This window comes from Columba livia, chromosome 3 (assembly GCF_036013475.1).
Source record: "Columba livia isolate bColLiv1 breed racing homer chromosome 3, bColLiv1.pat.W.v2, whole genome shotgun sequence".
Lineage (NCBI taxonomy): Eukaryota > Metazoa > Chordata > Aves > Columbiformes > Columbidae > Columba > Columba livia.
Genome location: NC_088604.1, coordinates 121,739,247 through 121,759,345, shown reverse-complemented (window position 1 = coordinate 121,759,345; position 20,099 = coordinate 121,739,247). Strand labels below are relative to the sequence as shown.

The 20,099-nt window shown below is 55.0% G+C and overlaps 1 protein-coding gene across 22 annotated transcripts in view; it reads right to left on the bottom strand.

Annotated features, from left to right (window-relative positions):
* Positions 1-20,099, bottom strand: part of LOC102089333 (sodium/potassium/calcium exchanger 3) — a 208,563-nt gene that overhangs the window by 145,740 nt on the left and 42,724 nt on the right. For all 22 annotated transcript variants that reach the window (XM_065059513.1, XM_065059501.1, XM_065059490.1 and 19 more), the window contains exon 3: positions 3,633-3,709. In XM_065059513.1, coding sequence (XP_064915585.1) covers positions 3,633-3,709 — 77 coding nt within the window. The remainder of the gene's footprint in view (positions 1-3,632; positions 3,710-20,099) is intronic.

The following is a 20,099-nucleotide window of genomic DNA, read 5'->3' as shown; positions in this document are numbered from 1 at the left end:
GCGCGTCGTGCAGCATCGCCCAGCCGAGTGCGTTCGGGGCACTGGAAACATCTCCCCAGCGAGACAGCTCTGTGCTGGAGGAACGAGGCACGGCTGGCTTTTGACTCGGTGCAGAAGCGGGTAACGGCAGGACACCTCCAGAGCAGCCCACGCTCCGGAGCAGCCCGCAGCAGTGGGCATCAGCATCCGTCTGCCTGACAAACCACAACCACCAGAAAAGCTGCAGGCGTGCTTAGACACCTGCACACGGCCAGGACCAACACAGACTGCCCAGGGCAGCTCCCTGCCGGCATGCAAAGCCAAGCGCTGGGCAGCCCTGGCTGCAGCTCCAGCCGTCAGAGGCACCAGCACCGCGTCCCTGTCCCTGCAGCTGCCCTCTTCCCGCAGGGGAGGCGGGAACCGCTCACAGCGCCGGGGAAACCACGAAACCGCTTGATGAGTTCCGAAGAAGCATCTAGAAGGAAATTAAGCTCTATCGCTCCAAACATAATCTATTTTTAGTGGCCCACTTTTCCTTTAAACAGAAGCAAGTTCAGCTCAGACCCAAAACTATTGCTAAACTGTTCCTGCCCATTTTTTCCCAGACTTTTGAAGTGTTTAGGGATTTACTTTCATATTTATGAAGCATCAGATTATGCTGAGTATTCTGCACAGCTCTGCATGGGATCTGCTGGGGTCTTTGTGCTTTCACCTCTGTTAAACGACAGTGAGCAGACGGCCTGGCAGCCCCCGGCAGGGAGTCCGTGACACCCCCAGGCCCGCGGCCACAGCCCCGGCAGGGAGTCCAGACACCCCCAGGCCCACGGCCACAGCCCCGGCAGGGAGTCCATGACACCCCCAGGCCCACGGCCACAGCCCCGGCAGGGAGTCCAGACACCCCCAGGCCCGCGGCCACAGCCCCGGCAGGGAGTCCGGACACCCCCAGGCCCGCGGCCACAGCCCCGGCAGGGAGTCCAGACACCCCCAGGCCCACGGCCACAGCCCCGGCAGGGAGTCCATGACACCCCCAGGCCCACGGCCACAGCCCCGGCAGGGAGTCCAGACACCCCCAGGCCCGCGGCCACAGCCCCGGCAGGGAGTCCGGACACCCCCAGGCCCGCGGCCACAGCCCCGGCAGGGAGTCCAGACACCCCCAGGCCCACGGCCACAGCCCCGGCAGGGAGTCCAGACACCCCCAGGCCCGCGGCCACAGCCCCGGCAGGGAGTCCGGACACCCCCAGGCCCGCGGCCACAGCCCCGGCAGGGAGTCCAGACACCCCCAGGCCCGTGGCCACAGCCCCGGCAGGGAGTCCATGACACCCCCAGGCCCGCGGCCACAGCCCCGGCAGGGAGTCCGGACACCCCCAGGCCCGCGGCCACAGCCCCGGCAGGGAGTCCGGACACCCCCAGGCCCGCAGCCACAGCCCCGGCAGGGAGTCCGGACACCCCCAGGCCTGCGGCCACAGCCCCGGCAGGGAGTCCGTGACACCCCCAGGCCCACGGCCACAGCCCCGGCAGGGAGTCCATGACACCCCCAGGCCCGCGGCCACAGCCCCGGCAGGGAGTCCGTGACACCCCCAGGCCCGCGGCCACAGCCCCGGCAGGGAGTCCGTGACACCCCCAGGCCCATGGCCATAGCGCCTTCCCCTGCTTCTCTGGCTTCTGATAAACCAGCTTCACCTTGATGTCCTTCAGAAACAAACACGAAAGTATGAGCAAAGGGAGAGAGGAAAAAGAGAAATGGATACAAACAGTGTAAGGGGAGGTCAATAACCAAGAAGCGCGATGATGACCTGCTAATCATCACCCCATTGTCCTCCCTACAATTCAAAGCCCCTGTCACAGTCCAGTTTCCTCAAACCCACACAGAAATTTCCATGGAGACAATGGGACTCTGTGTCTACATCCTTTTTTCCCCACAAAGTGCATTTCTGTGTGTGCTCTCATTTGATTGTGTTTGGTAACTATTTCTGCAAAGTAAAACACAGAACGAGAGGTTCCTCACCCAATGCGATGACAGCCCCTTTCCACCCAGACTGAAGAGCCAGGCTGCTAAACGACAACAGCCGTCTATCTTCTCTAGTTCTCTAATTCCTCATAAACCCAGACTTCTCTTTATATTCTGAAGTAGGCCATTCCTCTTCAAATTTCAGTCTTCCAGACCTCATTTGGACACACGTTAAAAGTATGTTCAGCTTATTCAGAACTGACAAAAAAAGCCTGTGGAAAAATAGACTATCTTGAGAGCTGAGGCCCAAATCCCAATTTAAAGCAGACCGGAAAATAATCCATCTCATGGTTTATGTAGTCAACTGCACCAGAATACTGCGTGATTTCATTGTTATTAATAATGAAAAAATACAGTCCAGGTCTCGTCTCTTAAATAGCCTGGAAAAGCACGTTCAGAGGTAGGGATCACACAGATTAACTATCGTTTTAGAAATTCACATTTTTAATGCTCTCATTATAAACTTATTCCTGTAACTCAAGAGATTTCACAAACAGTTTTTGTGTTAAAGGTAAGAAATGTGAGGTTACAAGGCAGCAGCCTAGTGCTGTAATCACCAGCTTTCGCCTGGAGCGGCTGCACAGGAGCTGCTTTTCAGTAGAGACGAAGTGAACCGCAGAGGGTGAGCTGCTGTCTCGGACAACGCTCGGAACGCTTTGTGTCTCACCCACAGTGTAGTTACGAGGGTGCCAACAGCCTACCCGTATTTCTCAAGACCACGTTACGACGTTTACGCACTTTCTGTGTGTTCTAAGCGCAGCTGACGCAGGTCCCTGGATCAAGCTGAGCACAGCACCGCTGCCCTGCGGGCTGCAGGACAGCAAACAGCGCCCCGCGGCGCACACCGCGCCGGCCGAGACCGCGACCGGGCCCAGGGACGGCACGAAGGGACGCGCCGGCCGCGGCACCTCGGAGAACGGGCTTGTGTGGGTGGTTGGGGGCCTTCCGTGGTGCTGCAAACCCAGCTCAGGCCCAGCGCCCACCTCCCACACCACCGAGGCTCAGCGTTCCCATGGAAACCTGCAAGCCTTGAGCTTGCCAAAGTTTATGGGGACGCTACGCAACAGCCATTCAGCTGAAATAGAATCATAACACAGAGCACACACGTTACAACATGCAATACAATCGAATTTATCCCATAAAAAAAACCGTGAATCATTGAATATAGTTAATGGTGACTGCTCATTTAAGCTGACTACAAATTACAAAATGCTTTCACACGTTCACTGGAAACAGGTATTTTCTTGGCTGCTTAAAAATGCCTCTTCCCCCAAGAAGTATCAGCTTGGCAGCTCGTCTTCAATTAAGAGAACACTAAAGAAGAAAAGAATTGCCTTCATCTGCCTAACAGAAGTTGAGGAGTGGGTTTGGAGGGACTGCGCTGCCCTCTGTGAGGGAACCACAGCTGCTCAACACAAGCCAAGTGTCTGGTGGACGGACAGACCAGGCCTACTCACATAAATTTATCCTGAGCATCTTTACTTTTGGCCTTACCCATGCACGTCACTTACACCGACCTGCTTGGGGCAGAGATCACAAAACTCCAAGCCTAACACTGCACAGAATTCTGATCTTCAAAGGAGCATCTACCAAAGTTGTGTCGGCCACAGTGACTGCAGAAGACACGCACGGTGACAGAACTTACGCAAAGGACGTGCAGGACCACGGCGCCGTGTCTCCTGTCCTCGTTCGTGAAGATGTCGTTAGGGAATTCATGGAGAGCTGCAAAAAGGGGGGAGAAAAGAAAGTTTAGATGTTTCATCAGCCACTCAAAACCACCACATTGCTGTTAAGTAACATAACGAAAAGTTGCCCAAGCCCTTCTGCTGGGCATCAGCCGTACGACCGCCACGCCAGGGGCTCTTTGTTTTGCCTGTTAGTTCAGCTTAACTTGTCCCCTGGCAATTACGGCCCTTCCCCAAACGTTTGCTGTGTCATTTGCTCCCTGCTCTCGCTCTCCCCAGGGCGTCCCTGCCAGGCACTGCCAGGGCAGGACGCTGGGCCAGGTGCCCATTGCTCCGACTCCCCAGCTTGGGCACTCTCTGGACAGCGGAGAGAGGAGAAGGAGCCGCTCTGGCCTGTGCAGGGAGCGCTGGTGGAAGCAGAGCTGTGACCCCGGGGATGCCCGAGCGCTGGTGCTTTGCTCGTGTGCTCCTCGCAGCACCCGCGCAGCGCACGGAGCTGTGCCCGCAGCGGGTCTGCCGACACCGGCTCCATCGCCTGAGCCCGAGAGAGCCGGAAGGCCTTGGAAGTGAGCAGCTGCCAGCCATCGGGGACAGCGGATGGCCCCTGTGCCAGCCCAGAAACCACTCAGCAGTTTAGTTTGCTCACTGTGTCTTCGTCAAGAGCAATACATTTTTGTTAATTAGTCATTCTCTTTCCAAAGGCAAGTAATCAGTACAACAGCTGAAAAGAGCGCACGATACATCCAGGTGACCCGTGTTGCAAGGCATTTCAAGACAAATTTCTTTCATTTACTCAAATGCTTTATTACTGTTCTGGATGTTGACGGAATTATAAAGCACTCAAAGACAGTCTGCAGGTTAAGCTGCAGGAATGGCTTTTGGTTATAAACTGAAAAACAAGTGAGAAGATGGCATTCTGGCATTCCAAGTGCTCCTGAGTAATTCCAGAGTTGAGTTGCTCAGAAACAGCTGAAATAGCGCTTCCTTCTAACGGCCAATTCCGCACATTCAACCGCAAGTCAGAAAAAGTCAGGCTGCATTTTTGCTGGCTTTCACGTCGTTATCGTTAATAAAGCTCCAGCAATTAGAAGTCAGCAATGCCACGGATGATTAAATGGAAAAACAACGCAGCTCACTCTCACAGTTTTGCTGCCTGTGAAGCAATAGCGGAGCAAAAGGTGGCTACATCTTAACTGTGTTACTGATGCAAGCAAGGGATCCACCCGGGCACTGTGTCTGAGGAGGATAACATTATTGTTTATGAAAGCAGTCTTTTGGGCAAAGACTGGGGTTAAGACTGTTAATTGTATTCCTGTGCATCGGTAAATACTCTAACGAGTGCTAACAAAGCAGCCGGAGCTGTTCTGGCAGGATGCCACCCTCCCTGCCACCCACAGCGGGCGCTGTGCCAGTGGAGCGGAGCTGCCAAGCCACACTGGGTGCGCGAGCTAAGGGAGCTGGTCAGACCGGCACCGGCACGCGGACAGGACGCTAAAATCACCAAAAAGAAGGAAAAGAACCCAAACACCACAAAGCACTACAGAATACAAAAGGCAATGAAGTCAGAATAGCTGGAAAGGGTTCATCTTTCCTCAAAAAATATCATTACACGAGGAAGGCAAATGTTTTCATCCCGGTTTTGTTTAAGAAACGTTCCTGACTGCTCGCCAGACCGTAAGACACTGCAAAGGGAACGTGGGCAGGTATTTTTTCAGCACTGTGCAAAACGGTTTGCTGACACACACACGCTTCCCCGTCCTCCCGCAGCTGCCTGGCAGTTTAGTGACAGCTCTGACAGAGATGGCAAAACCCAGTCCCCTCATCGCGAGCCTCTGCGTGCTCGAGGAGACCGGAGCGCGCCTCAGGTAAAGCACCAGCTGCAAACAGGCGGGGCCGCGGCCCCCGCGGGCGCGGAACCCCCTGCGCGCGGCTCACGCCGCTGCGGCCCCGCTCCCGCCCCGCGCGGCAGCGAAACGCGCCCTCCCCAAGGTGGCCATCACTGCACTTCTGCAACACTGTCCGAACGCTAACGCTTTTAGTGGCTTACACTTGAACGTGTACAATCACAAAATAATGTATGCAAATTTGAAATCTGCTGCATTTTTATTAGACGCATCAGGTGCAGATGAGCACAGACAAGAGGAGAGCTTTGCGAAACACTGGAGCTCCTTTCTGAGAAGAAATAAAGGGTGCTGCTGGAACACCACTCCACCAACAGCTGCCCTATTTAGCTGGTATAAAGGCTCACGCAGTTTGTTATTTTGCTTCAAACAGTGCTCAGCTTTCGTACAGAAAACAGCGGCAGATTTTGCCAGGCTTACTTGGCTTGTAGCAGGAAGAAACCAACCACCCTGTTAGAGATCTCTGCCCAATCGCTCCGCTCGCGCCCTGCGGACCGGCAGATCCTCACAAGCGCAGCATGGCCACCAACGCTCTTTGCGCGGGCATCAGGTACAACACGAGCGGCCAAGGCCGACCCGTGCCCTGGGGCGGCGCCCGGCGCCGGCAGCGCTTCACCGCGCACACGGCGGCTCCGGCATTAGGACGCGTGCAGCTCGCCGTGAGCGTTCGGTGAACGAGAGCTATGTGCACGAGTGCACGCTCAACACAACGCTTTCTTGGGGTGCGGGTTGATCTTGCATCGGCAACTTGTAAAATTACTAGTAAATATTAGGATTATTGGAAATTGGAGGTAATTGGAACTAGATGATTATTAGCATAGTACAGATTAGCTTTGTAAAGGAGGCTAAACAATAACGGACAGGATCAGCTGCTCGCCCGCACCAGAGCCAGCACACGGGCATGGCCGTACACCCTCCCTACCAGCTACAGGAAAGGTCTGTACCCACGCGTGACAGCAAAAAGCTGTTTCAGTCATAATACAACGAGCTGGAATAAATTCTTGTCCTTTTATTCTCAATCAGTGTGCGACTCATTGAAGTTGGAACCCTGTTCAGCCCTGGCTTTGGCTGCCTCACAAAAGGATCCGCATCGCTGCTGCTCAGAGATCCGCTGGTACAACACACCCGCCCCTGCTCTGCAACCAGGCTGCTCCAGCAGATCACAGGATCCCTGCACAGAGATGCTGCTCCAGCAGATCACAGGATCCCTGCACAGAGATGCTGCTCCAGCAGATCACAGGATCCCTGCACAGAGATGCTGCTCCAGCAGATCACAGGATCCCTGCACAGAGATGCTGCTCCAGCAGATCACAGGATCCCTGCACAGAGATGCTGCTCCAGCAGATCACAGGATCCCTGCACAGAGATGCTGCTCCAGCAGATCACAGGATCCCTGCACAGAGATGCTGTTCCAGCAGATCACAGGATCCCTGCACAGAGATGCTGCTCCAGCAGATCACAGGATCCCTGCACAGAGATGCTGCTCCAGCAGATCACAGGATCCCTGCACAGAGATGCTGCTCCAGCAGATCACAGGATCCCTGCACAGAGATGCTGCTCCAGCAGATCACAGGATCCCTGCACAGAGATGCTGCTCCAGCAGATCACAGGATTGCCGCACAGAGATGCTGCTCCAGCAGATCACAGGATCCCTGCACAGAGATGCTGCTCCAGCAGATCACAGGATCCCTGCACAGAGATGCTGCTCCAGCAGATCACAGGATCCCTGCACAGAGATGCTGCTCCAGCAGATCACAGGATCACCGCACAGAGATGCTGCTCCAGCAGATCACAGGATCGCCGCACAGAGATGCTGCTCCAGCAGATCACAGGATCCCTGCACAGAGATGCTGCTCCAGCAGATCACAGGATCCCTGCACAGAGATGCTGCTCCAGCAGATCACAGGATCCCTGCACAGAGATGCTGCTCCAGCAGATCACAGGATCACCGCACAGACGCAACAACATACAGTTCAGAGAGAGTTTAAGTCAAATAACAACAGCAAGTGACCTTTAAAGAGAAGGTTATATTTTCTTTTGTTCAGTAGAAAACTTATTTCTGCCAGCAAGATTCTGGCAACTGTTTTCCAGGACCTTTCAGCTTCTGTATCTCTGCATTTAATTGGAACGTTCTGCAGTTTTAGCTTTGCTTTGTTTGTGTCCCCCCCTCACTTCAGCAGCAGCCGCTGCAGTGAGGAGGAGCCGCGTGGTGCACCAGCGGCACTGCCGCGGCTGCACCTTCCCCAGACCCAGCACCGCTGGCCTTGGGTCGAGACGTGTCCCCCGGCCAACGCGGAGCTTGTGCACATTATCCACTGCCTGCCACACGCCGCGGTCCTGATAACCAGCACAGGGAAGGCTCTTAGCAAACCACAGCAAGAACAGAACACGTTTCTGGCTAGGTCCTGTCCTCACACGAACTGCGAGAACTCCCAGTAACTTACTGGCTCCATTACAGCTGCTCTGGGCTTCCTGGACTCCTTTCGATTTGGTACAGAATGCAGTCCCGTTCATTAGCTTTATTTTGGGGAAAAAATATTTACATTATGTTCATACTGATGGGCAAGCTAACCAAAAAAGGCCGTTTTTTGCAAGAAGCACTTTTACAAAGCCACCTGAAAGGGGGCAGATGCTGCTGTCTCATCTCTTCTTATCGTGGAGAGGAAAGGCAGGGATTTTTTCATCTCTCAAAATCCCAAGTGCTGGATACAGGTATTCAATGAGTTTAAAGGAGGGAGCAAGCTCCCCTCAGTGTGCTTCAGCCAGATCCCCATTAACGGCGTGGCTGGGGATCTGGATCAGTGCAAACCAAAATACCTCTTGCAAACAAACTTCTGTGACTTTGCCCAAAACCTGTCAAACCTTTAGTCAAACACATGGTCTGGGAACGTTTCCTGCTGCACATGCTCCTTCTAGCCCCGCGCACAAGCTGTGGGACACAACACCACAACGAGCAGGAGCTCGGGCTGAAACACCAGAAGGACGGAGCCAACGCTTGGCCAGAGCAGCACGGAACACGGCACCCACGGCTGCAGCCGTGTCTTCCGCGGGACCGGCGCTCGCCCACCCGGACACACAGCACGGCCGGGAACCCGGACACAGGCACCGGCTGCCCACGGCCCCCCGGCTGCCCACGGCCCCCCGGCTGCCCACGGCCCTGGTTGCCCACAGCCCTGGTTGCCCACAGCCCTGGTTGCCCACAGCCCCCCGGCTGCCCGCGGCTGTGGCACTGTGTGGAGCAGGACCCTCAGAAAGCCCCAGACGCTGTCACCACGTGGGGAGGTCTGCTCCACACTGTGACACCGGGGCGAGGGACAGAGGAGCCCCTGTCCGGGAGAGCAGCAGCTCTGAGCTTGCTCTGGTGTGTCTTGTGAAACAGCAACATGACATTTTATTAGAACTAGCCTCACACAGCCTGTCCTTTCCACAGACAGGAATCACAGAGAACGCCAAAGGGATGTCCATTTGCATCAAAAGCAAGTCTCCTCATTTTGCTATTGATCCTGCCTTCGGGAGTCCCCGATCACCACTTCCCTGCTCCACATCTCACGCACACAACGTTGACCGAGGGACATTCCCACAGCCCCGGCCCCGCTTCTCCTCCACCCCAGGAGCGTCTCGCATGCCGTCATCACGGGGATTTGTTACCCACAAATGAATTCCAACGTTTAAACTGCCCAGGCTCATCTGCGTAACGACTCTAATACTCCTTAAGCTCCCTCAAATTTCTAAATGCTTAAAGCTATTACAATCTCTCTGTTATTTTACATTAGGCATCCCATTAACTGTTTTCTTACTTTGATGTAATCAGTGATTTACGTTATCTGGAGATTAATTCCGGACAATGAGGCCGCAGGGCCGGTCTCTGCCGGGGGAGGGGGCCGGTGCGGCAGCAGCCCCCGAGCACCGCCGCACGCACAGCCGTCCTTCCTCTCCCCCCCAGCACCGCCACCCGCCCGGTGCTCACACTGCTCAGGCACCCACCGTTTAAGTAAATATACCGAGCAAATCAGAGCAAGTTACATACTTCAGACATCCATCTCTTTGCATATAAAACTGACACCAGAAATTTCCATTCCAAGATGCCGAAGTTAAAATGATATGCACAACTAGTGCATCCACACGAGGGTAATTAGAGTAATCCTTTACTCTGATATATGAGTGTACATTAAAAGGGAATTCTTGGGAATGTAAACAAGTAGCATTCACTCAAATGAAAAAGATGATTGCTGGAACAAATTTTGCAAGCCGTGCCCAGTGCTGGCGATACTGCTGCAATAAACCACCGCAGAAATTGGCCAACAACCACCCACCTGGAGGGAACCAGACTCCCAGCAACGTGCGCACTAACACAGGAACAAGCACTCTTGTTACCCAGCCAGCCACTTCACGTGTGCCTTCAAGAGCAAATCCTCGTTTGCACATGTTGCACAGAGGTTTGCTGCCTTTGAATTCCGTGAAAACGCACATTGGGAGGGGTTTTCAGGTGACAAAGCGGTGCAGCTCCCCCATGTCCTTGCTGGGCTTTTACACCTGGGGGCAGTTTTTACAGGTTTAATGGTTTGGGGATTACTAATCCAATTCTTCAGATACTGCGCCATGAACTTCATCGTGTCCAGGCTCAATTGGGAGACTTCTCGTTAGCTGATTACCCTGTCACTAGCTCTTCCCAACTTCAGGCTGAGATTTCACCACTTTTCTTAACATTATATGCATTAATAATGTGCTTGCCAATGACCCTTTCAGTGAAGACTGATACACACGCTGTCCCAAGAAGTTTGATGAATCGCTCACTCGCAAAGAACAGCCAGGGCTCCCATTATGCCCTTGGGTGGGTTCTGCTGGCTCTGGTGAGCAGACCAGAGCAGCCTGGGTGCAGGGCCAGGCACCGGCGCCGCGGGTTTGGGCTCTGCCCGGCCGCGTGGCCGTGGCGCCCGGAGCCGTCCCAGCGCCCCGGCCCGAGCGAGGGCCAGGCCGCCCAGCCCAGCGCCCGCCACACGAACGCTGCTCATAGCTTGCTCAGTGTCACTGCTCACAGCTTGAAGACACCCAGCAACTGCAAACCTGCCTCTGAGCCAGCTGGAAACCGGAGATGACCACAGAAAGAACCAGATGCAGCCAGCTAGATCCCGCACTGCCGGAAACCACCATGGCCCTGTATAAACCGAGGGTGCTCCAGCAATTAGCACTGAGGATCTCTAATTGCCTTCAGTGGTCTGCTGCAAACTGAGTCCAGCAGGAGGTCTGTGCCAGCGCCTGACACTGAATGCTGGGGCCGGCAAGCACTGAAACCGAGAGCCCTCTCTCCAGCACGGCCCAGAGCGCACACTTGTGTCCACCACACCTCCAGCCCTGAGCTCCACAGGAATTCAAGAGCTTCTGTCTCTTTTTCAGTCACGTCTGCAGTGCCATTCCTCTGCCTTCCTCCCACCGTGCCCAGAAGAGCCTTGCAGGAGCCTGGCCACACCGGGCTCCGGGCTGCCCCTTCCTCTGGAGCTTCACTCGCGGATTTCAGTTCTGCTTTGCCTCTTTTGTTCTAGCTGGTTCTTACGCAACAGAAAAAGATGCAGACTGAACTGTGTTTATTCCCCGAAGAGCCAGCTGGGCTGGCAGAGCACCGCGAACCCTGCTGTCCCGCGAGCTGCCGGGGGAGCACCGATGAAACACCAACTGACACACTACACAAAGGTCTGACACAGGCTACGCGCAGGTATGTATGTACAGTTGTACTTATCTATGTGCATACGCACATACACTCATCCCCCCACGCATACATGTGTTAATACATACATTTACTTGTCTGAAGTTGGGGAGCCAAGTGATAAAGAGCAATCAGTGCGTTTGATTTTGTCCTGTGATTACTGGGGAGAATGAACAAGCATCACATGCCGATGAAGCAAAGGACGCAGTAGGTTCCTCTGCAGTTACACGTTTTGCTTTATGGTGACAGGCAGGCTTAGGGCCTCATCTGCTGCATAAAAATCATATCAATCAATGTCAACATGATATTCATATACCAGAAAGACCACACTGGCTTTAAATAGGTAGCAGCGGCTGCAAAAGACAAGGCTCTTCCAGAACTCCATCTCCAAAGAGCCTTTTATCTCTCTCAGAAACTGAAAGCCCCTAAATATAGGACTACGATTAAAAATGCATGAGCTTCAGCAGCTATTTATCAAAGTCATGGAAATAGGATATTTCCATGATAGTGAATGGCTTGACATTCATTACTAATAAGCAAATGTGCACTTTATTACCATTTTAGAACAGAACATTGCTACCGATACCCAAGGAACATCACATTATCCCCAGGAGTTAGCATCAGGCTCCGCTACAATACACACATTATTTCTGCCATCTGGATGCCTCACGCTTATTAGTTCAGAAACGAGGGTGCCGATGCCGGCTCCACGGAGCGTGCGCTGGGGCTGCTGGGGTCCCCTCGACGGACCGCGTCCCAGACCGCACGGCTCGCGCTCCCGCGGCTCAGCAAAGCCGTGCCGTGGAACGGCACAACGAGCCCTGGCCCCACGGAGGCCACGGCGAACCGGCGGCATCCCCTGCTGACCGCGCGGCCACAAACCGCAGGCCACGGCTGCGCCACAATGCCGCTACAGGGCCCCAGCACGTGACGACCGTGACCGGGATGCTGCCTTCATCATCCAAGGCAGCTCCTTCTACCCACACTTGCAGCCTCCTGCTGCAACAACTTGACCTTAAAGGTTTAATCAGAATACAGTCTGGCTTTCTCATAGAAGAGGTGAAAGAACTGTTCCTTTCTGCAGTGGTTTAGATGTTTTGCATCTCTTACATACACAAGCTTTTACACATCACCGGTGCTGACATGGAAGAAGCACCCGGTGCTGTCTGCTGGGATGGTAGAAAGGAAGGAGTCACCCTTCACCTCCTCACACCAAGAAAAATGGACCCAACACCTGGGTGTTTGATTTCAGCGGTTCCCTGAGAATTCGCTCTTCCCAAAGGGTTCCTGGGGTAACTTGCCCAACAGCTGTCACCCTGTCTGTACATACGCCTATACCTGTCACTAAGCCTCCTGGAAACACGTCAGGAACCTTTGACCAAAACAATGCAGGATCACATTGTCTGGCCTTAAAGTTGTGGAAATCTGTGGAATTCAGGAAAACTCACTGCGCTGTTGGAGCAAAAGAAGAAATCGTAAGGGGAAGAAGGGTTTGGCCTCAGCCACCCTGCAGCCACTGTCCTGGAAGACAACGCTCCATCAGGACTGCGAAGGACGTGGGCAACAACAGCACCGCAGCGCTGCACTGACCTCCGTGCGGAACGGCAGAACGCGCGGGACGAGCCCCGGGCGCGGGGGCGGCTGTGGGAGCGCGGGAGACGGGCAGGGCGCAGGACGTGGGACGCGGGGCGCAGGACGCGGGGCGCAGGACGCGGGGCGCAGGACGCGGGGCGCAGGACGCCGTGCCCAGCGCTGGCTCCGCACCTCTCCGAGGATGGAGACTCCACCGCCCCCGGAAACTCCAGCAGACGTTTTGCCAAAGACTGATGTCACGTCAAACGGCCTTCAGCCTTCTAAAGCCCATCCCCGCAAACTGGGGAACGCCAAACGTGACCTCTCGCTTGCTTCTGAGTTTGAAACAGAAACAGAGAAACACTCCTCTCTTGTTTACAAATAAATAAACCATTCCCTCAACACTGTTTTCCCTTTTCTTTAATTTCTACATCTTTCACAGCTCACACCTTCAATACCATTCCACAACAACACTGCAACCACATTACTAAGAAGGTTTATGTTGTGGCAGCTATGGCTGTCATTTGAGAGACATTATTTAAAATGTTTTATCCTTTTCCCCTTCTGTGTATTTTTGAAGCACCCAAGAAAAAGCTTTTCAGGCCTGGTGACAGCATTAGCATACTCTTATTCATAGAAATAGTTTATTTTGGGTATTACTCTCCCTCCAGGCACCTACTTCTTTCCAAACAAGATACAGCTACAGAGCAGAATCTCAGCTGATACAAATAAGTCTCCTGGCACAGACTTAAGGAGGCTGAGCAGAAGAGTCCTGTCCCAATAGATATGTGCCCCCCGTATAATTAATCTTTGACTAAAATGTGCGACTCCAGCATGAAACCCTGGGCGAGACTGCGAGAGCAGAGCTGGGGAAGGGGAAGGCCCCGGCAGCTCCGCTGCCCCGCTGCCCCACGCCTGCTGCCGGCCGCGATCCGCAGCGAGGGACAGCGCAACCGCGAGGGACAGCGCAACCGCGAGGGACAGTGCAACCGCGAGGGACAACAACACCGGCAGTGAGGGACAGCGCAACCGCGAGGGACAGCGCAGCCGCGAGGGACAACAACACCAGCAGTGAGGGACAGTGCAACTGCGAGGGACAGCGCAACCGCGAGGGACAGCGCAACCGCGAGGGACAGCGCAACCGCGAGGGACAACAACGCGGGCAGCGAGGGACAGCGCAACCACGAGGGACAACAACGCGGGCAGCGAGGGACAGTGCAACCGCGAGGGACAACAACACCAGCAGCGAGGGACAGTGCAACCGCGAGGGACAACAACACCAGCAGCGAGGGACAGTGCAACCGCGAGGGACAGCGCAACCGCGAGGGACAGTAACACCGGCAGCGAGGGACAGTGCAACCGCGAGGGACAGCGCAACGGTGGCAGCGAGGGACAGCGCAACCGCGATGGACAACCACGCCAGCCGCCAGGGACAGGCAGCAGAGAACGGAAAGAAAACCGCGCTTGGGTGCCAAGCTGACGCTGCAGGAGCAATTCAGCTCACAAAGCCCCTCACTCCGAGAGCTTGCATTCGGATGGCTGGGCAGCACACAGCACAGGCTGGGCTTTGCCACTGCTGCTGTTTTGTGTTCAAACACCAGGAAATTCAGGAGCAAAATGGGAGAAGCTGAAAGAAACGATGGTGCAATGAGCACACATCACTTATCAGCACCACTGAAGGGGTTGGTTTAGCTGGAAAGTTCTCTGAACCAAAACACGTGTAGGTATCCGAGCTCGTAACAAGCTACATGCACATGAGCACACACTGAAACCCCATCCAGCAACGTGCTGGGGCACATGTGCCATCACCTTCCAGGACAGGAACACCTGGGAGTGCGGGCAGGCTTGAGGACTAAGGGTATAACGAAGGAGTTTCTGACCAAGGCTTCGGGAAGCGCAGCCCGACCGAAGGCGTTTCCTGGGTGCGGCACAGCCCTGCGGCACTGCTGAGCTCGCCCCGGCGGGGTGTCCCGCGAGCGCCACTCGCAGCACACCGCGACCACGGCCCATGGGGACAGCTGGACACCACGGGGCCTTGGCGCCCTTCCTGCCCGAGAGACAACGGCGCACGCGAAACGAGAGGCCTGCGGGGGCAGCTGTAACGACATGTAAATCCCCGCATGGGCAGGGCTCTATTTCCCGTGTGGCTAGGACCATCTGTTTTATCAAGATACTAGGAGCTTTTCTTTTTCTTTTTTAATCCCAATTACATTATTTTCCTCCCTCTCCTCCCTAAATGGAAACATTGCCCTGGTAATATCGAGAGTCTTAAAATAAGATTATGTTTTTAAATGAGGAAGTCTTTAAAGTGGGATTATACCTTACAACAGCCAACAAGGCTTTCAATCAATTTCAGAGGATATGCTTACGACTTCATTACTCTGGAAGAGGCTCTGTTTATGGAGTAACAAATGAGAAGCGTTCACGTGACGGCAGACGAGTTCCAACAAAGGCCTGTCCTCCGGTTCCCGCTCCCCTGCCCAGAAAGCCACCCAGTGCTCCCGGAACCGTGTCCGCAGCCCCAGCGACGCGGCGACACGGGCCCCCCGGCAGTTACCGCGGAGGGGCTGCTGGGAGGCGCACCCAAGGACAAGGGTGGCCGCGGTCTCGGAGGTGCCACCAGCCAGCCGGGGGAGGGCAGGCCAGCGGGCGGGGGGACCTGGGCACCGCACAGCATCCGTACGGGCTTTCCAGCTATTCCTGCTCTTGCAACACCAGCTCTGTTCTGTGCAGCAAAATCCCGGGTCAACAGCAGCTCCGCTTGCAAGGGCGGTGCTTGCCGTAGTTACGAGTTACAGCTGCAGATAGAAGAACAGCACCAAAGTGACGCTTTCCTATCAAAGCCTTATTTAATACCTTCTGCTTTTACGCCAAATATCACACACCTCATTATCGTATCTCTTTCTGCTGCCCTGCCTTCCAAAATGAAGAATAAAAAAGTGCCATTCCCATCCCCAAGGAAAGTTGCTTCGTTTGACAGGCTGTATCCCCCAAGAAACAGGACGTGAAATACACATTTTGTGAAGCCCCCGTCTGCCGTTTGGCAGGGCCGGAGCTGGAGAAGGGATGCGTGAAATGACAAGAATCTCCTGATACGCCTTGCTTGTCACTGAGCAAGTGCCAGAGGCTCCGTAAGAGGCGCCCGGTGCAGACCAGTGACACGGCCGTTAGCCGACAGCAGCACCGGGGCTGCGGGTGCTGCCCGGGATGACAGACCCAGCGCTCCCCTGCCCCCCCGGGCTCGGGGGGCTCCACTCAGGGGCGGCAGCACCCAAGGATTCACCACGTACAAACTGCAAACTCCGTGGCCGTTGCCTGCATCCCGATTTACATGGAACCCATCCACTCCATCTTAAGCACCTGCAGACACAATGACGAGGGCACTTCATTAATTTCGGGGTGTCCCCTCGTTGCCAGCTGCACAGGCACCTGTGGAGGACAGGGATGGCTCCTGTGATCCACTCTGGAAATCTGCAACTGCGATTGGGACCTTCCTGATCCACGGTAAAAACGCGAGTGTTTAAACTCCAAACCTTGCACACTGCAAATTCACAGAATCCCACCAGTGCAACTCCATTTCTTTATCATGTACACACGTGCTGAAATAAGAAGTGGACTAAGGCTCCTGAAAGCATAAACACAGGAAAAATCCACTTGCATAACATGTGGCTTTCAGTCTTACTGGCTATAAGAAGACAGAATGCATTTAAAGCAAGCCAAGAAGGATGCCAAGCATCTCCCTCCGTTTTACCAGGCTAGAGACCAAGCGCTGTATCACCAAGGACGCTGGGCCAGAGGCCTCGCACCACGCTGGCCTGCAAAGGCACAGGGAGGAATCACAGGCCGTCCTGAGTTGGAAGGGACCACGAGGATCATCAAGGGGAAACAGCTGAGATGTCCAGTGACAGAGGACACAAAAAGGCCCTGGGATGTGAGTGGGCATGGAAAGGTAACGCACTGTAAACAGGTGTGGCAAACAAGCCAGGCTTTGGGCTGTTTCTGGTGATCCAGCGTGTGAGACAGAGGCTTTCCTCAGCCCCCAAGTGACACAGGCACCCGAGAGGTGACCACACAGACTGGTTTCCCTGTGTCACGCTTGGGGAACAAAGGCTCTTCCAAAGCGCTCCAGGCAGGTTTAGCTAGGACAACAGATTTCAGGGCAATCACAAGCTAAATACCACGTACCCCTTGGTGGCATAACCTTTGCATAACTGTTACACTTTTCTGCAGTGATTAATGTGCAAACACCCTGACACGGGCCCTCCTGTGAAATAACGATGTACAAGACTGCAGACACAGCGCTGCTGCCGGCACCGCTGAGGCTGGGCCGCAGTTCCCAGGACACGACGGCGTGGCCGGAGCTCGCTGCCGCGCAGGTGAGACACGGAGCTTGGAGAAACGAGAAGACGACACGTTGCTTGCCTGAGCCTCCTGCCGCGCCTCAGAAACACAGCCAGATTGATTCTTTAGAGCTCCAAGAGCCAGCGATGCGCTGAACACGGCACGTCCACTCGGCCGCTGGGCTGGCAGGCAGCAGCGCGGCAGCGAGCCGCGAGGCAGCTCTTCCCCCCGCGGGCAGACCGAGGTGCCAGCGCACACATCGGGCTGGCTGACACCAGCGCGTGTGTTAGCATCCGTAGTGCCTCCTCCTGAAAGATCTGGGCCATTTCTAGTTCTGTCACATCCCTCGTAGGTCAAAGTTAAGACGTCCCTTTCCTTCACAGCTGAAGGCACAAAGCCTGGACGCACAAGACATCCAAAATGCAAACAATTTCCTTCCCCTGGTTTATCGCTTCACATCAGCCAGAAGGAAAAAATTATTAGAGCAATAGGGTTGAAAACAGAGTTGCTGAGCACGGTGTAGCAAACTAACCCCATTGCGCTGCAGGACAGGACCCGGCAGCACGGTTTGCTCCCGCGCTTCTGCGGACAGCTCGCTGTACCAAGGACAGGGATCTGCTGCAGCCGGCGCGGCCCCAGCAGCGCCTCCGGTACAGCACAGCCCCGCTGCACCGCCAGCCCTGCGACCCAGCCAGGGAACCGTCATTAAAACCAACCTTTGTCCTTCCTGCCTCCTGCCGCTTTGTTTCCTCTTTCTCCCAGCTCCAGGACCCGATTCCCTGCACTGAGGGCCCGGGGAAGGCGACCATACCCCCAGCTGCCCCCGCACCGGCTGCACAGCCATGCTGCCCACACCGTGGCCGATTGAGGAGGGAAAAACAACCCCGAAATCAGGCAACCCGCAGAGTGGGGCGATGACACCGGCCCCTGCTCAGTCCAGGTGGGGACGACGGCTGCAGCAACGTCCCTCTGCCCAGCAGGACGCTGTTCCCCGCACCGACCCTCCTCGCTGACAGCCCAGCCCGCGCACCCACAGGGCACGCTCAGCGCTGGGGCAGCCGGGCCACCGCGGCTCCCCGACCCTGTTCCCTTTGCTCAGGGCCACCCTGGGAAAGTGCTCATAGTGAGAAATTCTCGTTGTCCCAAACAAACTAAAAATTGCATTTGCAATGAAAGGCTTTGATTAAAATCGGCATCTCCGAGTCCCCTGCTGCCAACAACCAAACTGGTTCAAGGCTTTATGGCAAGCACAATATGGAAACCTCAGCAAGGAGACTGTGAATTGGATCCATGCTGCTATAATCCAAGATGAATACAGAACTACTTACAGAGAGGACTGTTAAAGAAATAATTATTGACACCAACTGGGGACAAAACCTGCAGGAAGGCTTTTCTCCAGTGACGCAAGGCTACATTTCTCAACGCACACGGAGGCTCTCGCGTCTTCTCTCTGGATTCCTGCAGTTACAGCTTCTGGAGAAACAAAAGCAAACACTGCAAAACCAGGAACGCCACCTTCAGAGGAGCAACAGCCTTACCAGGGCGCAAACGTCAACAACAACAACTCTGGAACAGGGCTGTGAACACAAACACAGCCTAACAACAACACAAATACGGTGTGAAACAGGAAGGGGACGCAGCCCCATCTGCCACCGCCGGCAGCCCCGCGGGTCGGTGTGCCGGCTGGAACCGAGAACACGGCCAACGGAGAGACTCCTCATGGACGTGAACTCCGCTCTGCAGGAGGACACGACCCCCAGCAGATGTGTGCACAGCTGTGGCAGCTGCACTCCGGCTCCGAGAGCGGCTGGGGCAGTCGTACATCCCCCTCGCCTTCAGTGGGGTGGTTCACGGCTCTTGCGTGGGGCTGGCAGGGTCGTCAGCAGAGGAGGATATCCGAACCTTTACCTTATGTTATTGGAGTGCTAACGTATTGTATAAACCCTGTTTAGGTTGGTTCATTGGCTGTACTTTTCCAGCCAGAATAAAGTCTGGTTTGGAACTTGTTTTGCCCCCTAAAACTGACTTTGGGGTCCCTCCGTGACAACAGTCAACACCAAATAATCAGCCAAAGTGTTTTTTATGGCCTGGCTGAAGACTAAAGTATTGCATGGATATTGTCAGTCACCTAATACCGGAGATTTACAGTATTTCTGCTACAGGCTTTGCTAGAAGAATCCGCAATATTTCTAAGGCAGGTCTCAACAAAGCAAAATATCACCAAAGAGCAGCTGAATATTAATGAGACCAAAAGCCACAGCTCTTCACCTGGGAAAAGCCTCCCAGCTATTCTGCAGAACAAGATAAATATGGCCAGATATAGTGTCTGCTTTATCTTCCTGCATTTTCGGTGCTCAGCAGCCGAGAGGAGGGGAGAGCTGTGTCTGGAGAGGCTCTGGCCACCCGGCCGGACCCCGGGCGCTCCTCGTGTTCCAGACCCACGGACTGAAATACCCTCCCGTGTTCCCGCGGGCTGAGCGACACACCTGAAACACCCGCCCCTCGCAAACCCCAACGAATACAACAGCCCTAGGGAAAGCACTGATCTGTACAGCAGAATGTCCTCGCAAGCGGCGTGGGGAAAGCACGACTATCCCCACGTAACGCATGGTCCTGTAGCTGCTGACGGGCCCCGCGGCCGCCCGGCCCCGCAGGGCTCTGCGCCCGCTCCGCGCCGCGCCAGAGCCCGCTGGAGCTCTCCGGCGTGTGCACAGGAGCCCAAGGGAGGGCTTGTGGTTGTTGGGAACGCTTCCTAAGGTGTTTCTGAAATCTCTTTTAACCCTGAGATTTTTTCCCCTCTCCCTCATCGCTCGTCTTACTGCTGCCAAGCTGGAACATAGTGAGTTCGTTTAAACTGGGACTGGAAACGCTTTCAAGGGATCCAGGAAGTTTAGCTGTTCCTGTTTCACGGA